Source organism: Babylonia areolata, chromosome 35 (genome assembly GCF_041734735.1).
Source record: "Babylonia areolata isolate BAREFJ2019XMU chromosome 35, ASM4173473v1, whole genome shotgun sequence".
Taxonomy (NCBI): Eukaryota; Metazoa; Mollusca; class Gastropoda; order Neogastropoda; family Buccinidae; genus Babylonia; species Babylonia areolata.
The window spans coordinates 14,130,257-14,140,256 of record NC_134910.1 but is presented as its reverse complement, the minus strand read 5'-3'; the positions used below and the strand labels follow the sequence as shown (position 1 = coordinate 14,140,256).

The window sequence follows — 10,000 nt, the reverse complement described above, 5'->3', positions numbered from 1 at the left end:
ACTAACCAGGTATTACCCAAGATTGTACTGAAATATTGAAACATGGATCTATTGAAAAAATAAGAAAGTTGAGTTTGTATCTTTTCTCTTCTCTTCGTCATAGACAACGGTTTGCAGATGTGTAATTTGACCTTAATTAAGAATATTTTGGTTTAATTATCCAAGTTACTATTCAATTGACATGATATACAAACCAAATATGTACACTTATTTGTCAGAGATCCTTTCCTATGAGCTGGTGGCCGCCTTGAGGAAAATAATTTGTTCTTGTTCTCTCTCTCTCTCTCTCTCTCTCTCTTAATGCTCTTTTTTTTTATAATGTTCACTCTGTCATTGTCCGCACGATCTATTGTAACGGGTCATATGGCCTACACAATAAAATTATTGCATTCTTCTTGCGTTCTCTCTTTCACTCTGATATGCGCGTGAATGTATGAGTGGTTGTGCGTCAGCGTAGCGTGTGCGAGTGTGGATGAGCATATTTTTGGGTTTATTGTTAATTGTTCGCTTTTGGATACGTGTTTCTATTTCAGCCGAACAATACTGGTCGATGCTTGCGGGCATTAATGTGTTGTATTGTAAGCCCCCTTGCCAAAAAGGGTATCTTCGCCAATGGCAATAAAACCAGTGTCAGTGTCAGTGGCAGTGTGTCTTACTCTGGTCACAGAGCGTCCCGTGGTACCCAGGGATACAGACGCACTTCCCAGTCTCGTGGTGACAGTGGCCGTAGCGACACCCTTTACACTGGTTCCTACACCCGGGCCCCCACGTTCCCGTCGGGCAGGCTGAAAAAACATCATCGTCGTCGTCGTCATCACCACCACCATCATCATCATCATCGTCGTCGTCGTCGTCGTCGTCATAATCATCATTGTCATCGTCATCATCATCATCAACATCGTCATCGTCATCTTCGAGGTAGTCTTCATCATCATTGTCATGGTCGTCATCGTCCTCGACATCGTCGTCATCGTCATCATCATCATAATCATCATTGTCATCGTCATCATCATCAACATCGTCGTCGTCATCGTCGTCATCATCTTCGAGGTAGTCATCATCATCATCGTTGTCGTCGTCGTCATCGTCATAACCATGATCATCATCGTCATTAAAGATAAGTTAAAACTATGTTGTCTGTAAATGCACAGTAGTAGCAGCAGTCGTAACAGCAGCAGCAAAAGCAGTAGCAGTAGTATTTTATCATTATCATCTTCATCACCATCATCACCATCATCATCACTAGTCGTAGTAGTAGTAGTAGCAGCAGCAGTAATAGTAGTAGTATCACTATTATTATCTTCATCACCGCATCATCATCATTATTATCATCAGCATCATTGGTCGCACTAGCAGCAGCAGTAGTAGTAGTAGTAGCAGCAGCAGTAATAGTAGTAGCAGCAGCAGCTGCAGTAGTAGTTGTATAAACAACTCATCACACAACACCGCAGTAGGAGTAGTAGTAGTAGTAGCAGTAGTAGTAGTAGTACCAGCAACTGCATCAGTAGTAGTAGCAGCAGCAGCAGCAGTAGTAGTAGTAGTAGCATCTTCATCATCACCATCATCATCTTAATCATCAGCATCATCATTGTAGTAGCAGCAGTAGTAGCAGTATCTTTTTTCTTTTCTTCTTTTTGTTATCTTCATTACCATCATCACCATCATCATCATTTGTCACAGCAGCAGCAGGAATAGCAGTCGAAATAGTAATAAAAGTAGTAGTAGTAGTAGTAGTGGTAGCAGCAGTAGCAGCAGCAGTTTCAGTTTCAGTTTCAGTAGCTCAAGGAGGCGTCACTGCGTTCGGACAAAACCATATACGCTACACCACATCTGCCAAGCAGATGCCTGACCAGCAGCGTAACCCAACGCGCTTAGTCAGGCCTTGAAAAAAAAAACAAAAAACAAAAAAAAACAAAAAAAAAACGGGGGAATAAATAATAGATAAGCTTGCATAAATAAATAAATAAATAAATAAATAATAATTATAATATAGAAAAAGGTAGTAGTAATAATATTAGTAATACTAATAAAATGATAATAATAAAACATAAATAAATAAATAAATAAATAAGACAACGATGGTGATAAATAAGCGAATAAATGTAGCAGCAGAGCCAGTGAAAGTAGCAGAAATGGAAGTATCATTTCAATCATCATCACCAACATCAACATCATCTGCCAGCATTGTGAGAACTTTATAATAGACAAGGAACTTGTTTTCATCAGCAACAGCAGCAGCAGTAGTTGTAGCAGTAGCAGCAGTAGTAGTTGTAGCAGTGGCAGTGGTGGTGGTACAAACGCCAAGTTCCAAGGTTTAATTATCCTTTCACTCCTATTGGAGTACGGTGGATTAATGCAAAATAATCTTTTCATGCCCAGAACAAACATTTCCAAATACACAACAATGTCACATAAAAGTTGACAAAACACAAATATCTTTTTAACTCCAAAAGTGTAGCTAGGCAACATTTGCAAATCTTATCATTAATTTTACTTACGGCTAAAATGACTTTTTTGCCTCCTTTGAGCATATTACAGAAATTAAAAACCGATTCTGGAGACAAATATTTTTTTATGAACATATTTATGTCGTAACTGATAATAATTGGGACATTCCATTATAAAAAATGAAACTCATCCCCAATCACAGACATGTTACAAACCTTACAAAGCCGTAACTCTCGTGGCATGCCTTTGTGTCTCCCTGTTTCTATTTCCAGCTTATGATTACTACTTCGGAATCTGAAGAAGCTGGTAACGTAATTATCTCCACACACATTGCCAGACGTTCCACTCACTTTCCTCACAGGCCAAGCCTATGTAGCCGTCAGGACACGGGCACTTCCCCGTCACGTGGTTACACCGCTCAGTTCCGTTACATGCGCAGTCCTCTCCGCATCCGGGACCCCAACTTCCGCTAGAACAGACTTGGGGGGGAAACAAAAGGAAGACCATCAGAAAGACAGACAGACGGATAGATACAACAAATACAGAGACAGACAAAGGCGGGTGGTGGGTGGCCTGAGCAGACAGCTGGACAATTATACAGAGATATATATAGAGAGAGAGAGACAGACAGACAGACAGACAGAGACAGAGAAAGAGAGAGAGCAGCGGGGGAAGGAGGGACGGGGGGAGGGGTGCGGGTGGGGGAGAAGACAGAATGAGACACAGAGAAAAAAGAGAGAGTGGAAGGGAGTGAGAGAGAGGGGGGGGGGCACAGACAGACTGTTGAGACAGACAGGGGGGGGGGGAGACTGACAAAGACAGAGAGACAGACAGAGGGGGGACACACAGACAGACTTATAGAGAGAGATGGGGGGGGGGCACACAGACAGACTTACAGAGAGAGAGGGGGGGGGCACACAGACAGACGTACAGAGAGAGATGGGGGGGCACACAGACAGACTTACAGAGAGAGATGGGGGGGGGGGCACACAGACAGACTTACAGAGAGAGATGGGGGGGGGCACACAGACAGACTTACAGAGAGAGATGGGGGGGCACACAGACAGACTGACAGAGACAGATAGAGAGAGGGGGAGAGATAGACAGGATGACAGAGACAGAGAGAGGGGAGAGAGAGACAACATGACAGACACAGAGAGAGGGGAGAGACAGACAGACTGACAGAGACAGAGAGAGGGGAGAGACAGACAGACTGACAGAGACAGAGAGAGGGGAGAGACAGACAGACAGACAGAGACAGAGAGAGGGGAGAGAGAGACAGACTGACAGAGACAGAGAGAGGGGAGAGAGAGACAGACTGACAGAGACAGAGAGAGGGGAGAGACAGACAGACAGACAGAGACAGAGAGAGGGGAGAGAGACAGACAGAGACAGAGAGAGGGGAGAGAGAGAGACTGACAGAGAGAGGGGGGAGACAGACTGACAGAGACAGAGAGAGGGGAGAGACAGACAGACTGACAGAGACAGAGAGAGGGGAGAGAGACAGACAGACTGACAGAGACAGAGAGAGGGGAGAGAGAGAGACTGACAGAGACAGAGACAGAGAGAGGGGAGAGAGAGACAGACTGACAGAGACAGAGAGAGGGGAGAGACAGACAGACAGACAGAGACAGAGAGAGGGGAGAGAGAGACAGACTGACAGAGACAGAGAGAGGGGAGAGACAGACAGACTGACAGAGACAGAGAGAGGGGAGAGACAGACAGACTGACAGAGACAGAGGGAGGGGAGAGAGACAGACAGAGACAGAGAGAGGGGAGAGAGAGACAGACAGACTGACAGAGACAGAGAGAGGGGGAGAGACAGACTGACAGAGACAGAGAGAAAGGGGGGAGATATAGACAGACTGACAGACACAGAGAGAGGGGAGAGATAGACAGACTGACAGAGACAGAGAGAGGGGAGGGGCGAGACAGACTGACAGAGACAGAGAGAGGGGGCAGACAGACCGACTGACAGACAGAAAGAGAGAGGGGAGGGGGGAGACATACTGACAAAGACAGAGAGGGGGCGGGGGAGAGGGGAGACCGACAGACTGAGTCACAGGGAGAGAGGAAGGGGCGCGAAACGGAACGAAATGAAATAAAATGAAACGCATTTTATTTCAAAAGGACAGCGAAATACGCTTTTTTTTTCCCCTCACATCCAGCTCTCTGGGGGGAAAAAAGAGAAAAAAATAAACGATTCATGAAAAGTGTGGTTCGTCCGTCGGGATCGACGAGGACCATCTAGTCATCCTGGGGGGGGGTGGTTTGGGCTCTGTGGGTGCGCAGATGACAGGTCAGGCCAATCCGCGCCCGGAAGGTTCTGACGCAGTGTGGACAGGGGATAGTGGCGGCTGTCGGGGACTTGCTGGCACTGCTTTTCCTGGCCTGTCTGCGTTGCTCTGGTGCAGCGATTCTGTTGGCCTCACAGGATTTGGCGCCTTTGTGGACAGCTGAACGCCACTAAACAAAGACAGCTACAGGGCATAGTCCTCACACAAGATGAGGAGAGACAGATGGAGAGTGATGGGGGAGAGAAAGAAGATAGAAATGCTAGAAGAGACAGTTTCAGTTTCTGTTTCTCAAGGAGGCGTCACTGCGTTCGGACAAATCCATATACGCTACACCACATGCCTGACAGCAGCATAAACCAACACGCTTGTCAGGCCTTGAGTGCATGTTTGTATATTTGTCTACCTATCAGAGTGGATTTCTTTTAACATAATTTTGCCGGAGGACCACACTCTCGTTGCCATGGGTTCTTTTTCAGTGCGCCAAGTGCGTGCTGCATGCGGGACCTCGGTTTATCGTTCATCCGAAGGACTAGACGCTCAGTCAAGTTTGGGAGAAAGGGCGAGGGCGGGATTCGAACCCACACCCTCACGGACTCTCTGTATTGGCAGCTGAGTGTCTTAACCGTTCTGCCACCTGCCTCAAGGAAGAGACAACAGAGCAGTTTCGTTAATACTGTATTATCACCAGTACATATTTGGGTGCAGTGATAATTATGCAGTTTGGAAGATTCATAGGCAAATAATGAGAATTAACTTACAAAGTTTGTTTTTTTTCTGTTTTTTTTTTCTTTCTTTTTTTTTCACAATTGTCACGAAAATAATTCTGTAACCAACCCCTGTAATATGTAAGACCAGACTGTCTAAAGTAATGGTTGTGAAGGGAGAGGATAATTTATTGCGAGTGTCAATAATCGTTAAAACTGAACATAATTATTCACTAAAGAAGATGGACCATAACTGTGCAATTATCATCATTCCATACGTGAAAAGATCTTCATCATACAAAAACATCTAGCCTTCAGGGAGACAGAGATAGATATGTGTGGACATTAACATAGATATATAGATGTAATCATCTAAAAAACACAGAATATATGTGTCCAAATGGTTCAGCAAATGCTTCACATCGCAGTAACACTGAGCAAAGAAAGTGGCTTACGATTACAAAATAAATCCAAATTAATGACGGGTACGATGGGCAAATGGTTAGAAATCAAGAATCTGGCCTGAGTTGCCTGAGTTCCATCCCACCCGGTGAGTGAAGGGTGGAGATTTTTCCGATCACCATGGTCAACATAATTATGTGCTGACCTGCTAGTGCCTGAACACACCCCACGTGTGAATGCACGTTACAGACACCGTAATCTATTTCAGTGTTCGGCGGGTTATGGAAACATGAAAACACCCAGTAATGCATTAACCACGACAGAGTCATCGGCAAGTGGATGTTGGTCGTGTAACAGAAAGAAGAAGAAGAAGAAGAAAAGAAGTTTTAACTCACTCAGTACGGCCAGTCCTCTCTTCTCCTCTACAAAGACCCCTTGGATGTCCAGTGGGTGTCTGAATGACTCAACCTTTAGCTTCCGTCGTCAGAATTGTGGTATCTTTGTCAACATTCACCTCTTCAGTATAAGAGCCTTCCGCTTGCAATATTTTGATGGTGGTAATTGGGGTGAAACGCTGTTAACGTCGTCTCTTTCGCCGTTCGTATGGAGAGAGTTAACCCACACTGGCACACTCTTTACTGCCCACCCAACCAGTCTGCCATATACATCAACCTGGGGCTGTATTCAAGAGACCATCGTGCCTGCGGGTAGATGTGTACCTGCAGGTAATCTGCCTGAGGCAAGGCAAACTGCCCGAGGGTACCCTTTTTACCGGCCAACGGTGACTGCCAACGAAGCAGAGGTAACTATGGCGGATCCTTTTGTAGCGTTGTTTTTGTTGATGGAAACTAACCAGGCGTGCTGTGCGGATTGCACGTGAGAGCAAAACTCTCTCGACAGTGCTCTGAACTGCGGTGGGGTGAGAACTAAAAGAGCACGTGCATCAGGGAACCACTGGGATTTTTAAATACAGACGAAGATAACCTAACCTTCAGGGTAAACTGTACCCGCGGGCCCCTACCATGTCATGGGTAACTTGCCTGAAGGCAAAACGTATATTAGTCTTGACTATGGCCCCCTGCGGTAGACATCTACCCGGAGTACGTACCTTCTCCACAGTCGCTGCCAGTATACCCGGGGTAGCATTCGCACTGTCCGTTGCGCACGTTACAGATGCCGTGATAACAGTCACAGAGGCCTTGACATTTAGGTCCGTATCGCCCCGGGGAGCATGGCGTCTTCGTTTCACACCGTAATCCTGTGTTGTATTGTATTGTATTGTATTGTATTGTGTTGTATTGTGTTGTATTGTGTTGTGTTGTATTGTGTTGTATTGTATTGTATTGTGTTGTATTGTATTGTGTTGTGTTGTATTGTGTTGTATTGTATTGTATTGTGTTGTGTTGTATTGTGTTGTGTTGTATTGTATTGTGTTGTGTTGTATTGCAGTGTATTGCAGTGTATTGTGCTGTGTTGTATTGTGTGTGTAACTTTGTATTGTATGTGTTGTATTGTCTGTGTTGTTGTGTTGCCTAATTGTACTGTGTATTGGTGTATTGTATTGTATGTGTGTTTGTATGTGTTGTATTGTATTGATGGTATTGCTGTGTTGTATTGTATTGTTTGTATTGTGTTGTGTTGTATTGTTGTTGTGTATTGTATGTGTTGTATTGTATTGTTGTGTTGTATTGTATTGTATTGTGTTGTATTGTATTGGTGTTGTATTGCGGTATTGAGTGTATTGTTCTGTGTTGTATTGTTGGTATTTTGTATTGTATTGTATTGTGTTGTATTGTGTTGTTTGTATTGTGTTGCATCTAATTGGTATTGTTTGTGTTGTATTGTTGTATTGTATTGTATGTGTTGTATTGTATTGTTTGTATTGTATTGTGTTGTTTGTTGTTTGTATGTATTGAGTGTATTGTGTTGTTGTATTGTGTTGTATTGTATTGTATTGTGTTGTATTATATTTTATTGTATTGTATTGTGTTGTATTGTATTGTATTGTATTGTTTTGTATTGTATTGTGTTGTGTTGTATTGTGTTGTATTGTATTGTATTGTGTTGTATTGTATTGCAGTGTATTGCAGTGTATTGAAGTGTATTGTGCTGTGTTGTATTGTGTGGTAACTTATTGTATTGTATTGTGTTGTATTGTGCTGTGTTGTATTGTGTTGCATCTAATTGTACTGTGTTGTGTTGTGTTGTATTGTATTGTACTGTGTTGTATTGTGTTGTGTTGTATTGTATTGCAGTGTATTGCAGTGTATTGTGCTGTGTTGTATTGTGTGGTAACTTATTGTATTGTATTGTGTTGTATTGTACTGTGTTGTATTGTGGTAACTTAGTGTATCGTGTTGTGCTGTATTGTATTGCAGTGTATTGTGCTGTATTGTGTTGTAAAGTGTTGTCGCACAAAGTGCTGTGCTGCGCTGTGTTTTGCTGTGTTGTATTGCACTGTATGCATTGTATTACACTGCGTTGCTTTGTGTCGTGTTGTGTTGCGCAGCGCTGCGTTGCGTTGTACTGTATTGTTTTGTATTGTGTTGCTGTATTCTGTTGTGTTGCGTTGCGTTGTGTCGTATCATACTGTATTGTACTGCACTGTATTAATTTCATAAAATCAAATAAGCACATAAGCAAATAGATATATAAACGAACAAACAAACGAACAAATAAATAGATAGATGAAAGGCTTGCCATTATCACGTTTCCTGTATGGTATAACATTGCAGCCAAACAAGAGCATCCTTCGATTTAAAAAAAGAAGAAAAAGAAAAGTTATTTGCAAATTTAACAGAGCTGACAGAGGAGGACGAAAGCAAATAGATAGATAGATAGATAGATAGACAGGAAGGTAGGTAAGTAGGTTGGTAGACATACATACATAGGTAGGTAGGTAGGTATGTAGGTAGGTAGGAACATACATACATTCATACATACATACATACACAGACATACCGATAGACAAACATACAGACAGACATATACACAGACAGACAGACAGACACAGACAGGCAGACAGACATATGGACAGACAGGCATATGTACAGAGAGACAAACATATAAATAAACAAACAAAACAGGTAGAGGGACCAGTATAGCTGTGGTAGCAGCAGACATAATTACAGATAGACGTATTGATAGACAGACAGACAATCATGATTGTCAGACAGAAACACATAGACAGACAGACATATAGACAAACAAATTGACAGACAAATAGATAAAAGGGTAAATGGATGAATAAATAAATAAATCAATAAATAAATACAATCGTGGTGGCAGCAGACATAGTGAAAGATAGACTTATCGATAGACAGACAACCTGATTGTCAGATAGAAAGACATAGACAGACTTATAGACAGACAGACATAGTGAAAGACAGACTTATCGATAGACAGATAGTCTATATGATAGACAAACAGAAAGACATAGATATATAGACAGACAGACATAATGAAAGATAGACTTATCGATAGACAGACAGTCTATATGATAGACAAACAGAAAGACATAGACAGACAGACATACAGACAGACAAACAAACAAAGAGACAGACAAACGGATAAATGAATAGATAAATAAAGCTCAGGGACTTGTATAGCTGTGGTTGCAGCAGACATCATTACAGACAGACCCATCAATAGACAGACAGTCTATATATGATAAACAGACAGAGAGACATAGACAGACATACAGGCAGACAGACAAACAAATAGACAGACAAACAGATAGATAAATAAATAAATAACTAAAGCTGATGGACCTTTACAGTTGTAGTGGCAGCAGACATAATAAAAGATAGATTTATCGATAGACAGACAGACAAACATATGATAGACAGACAGAAACACATAGACAGACAGATATATAGACAGACAGACAGACAAACAGTTAGATAAACGAATAAACAGACAAATAGACAGATAAAGCTGAGGGACCTGTATAGTTGTGATGGCAGTGGCAGACCCCGGTGACGTGGTCACAGGATGCGGTGTTGTTGACGTCACAGTCACACTGATGTCTGCAGCCTATGCCGTACCACCCCACCTGTGTACACACACACACACACACACACACACACACACACACACACACACACACACACACACACATGTATGACTTCGACAGTCAGTCTTGTTCGA

General features: G+C 42.7%; 1 protein-coding gene across 1 annotated transcript in view; it reads right to left on the bottom strand.

Moving 5' to 3' along the window:
- Positions 1 to 10,000, bottom strand: part of LOC143277809 (uncharacterized) — a 30,160-nt gene that overhangs the window by 15,121 nt on the left and 5,039 nt on the right. Inside the window, exons 4-7 of the mRNA XM_076582712.1 lie at positions 9,797 to 9,905; positions 6,960 to 7,109; positions 2,799 to 2,927; positions 657 to 785 (exon numbers count right to left, since the gene is read on the bottom strand). Coding sequence (XP_076438827.1) covers positions 657 to 785; positions 2,799 to 2,927; positions 6,960 to 7,109; positions 9,797 to 9,905 — 517 coding nt within the window. The remainder of the gene's footprint in view (positions 1 to 656; positions 786 to 2,798; positions 2,928 to 6,959; positions 7,110 to 9,796; positions 9,906 to 10,000) is intronic.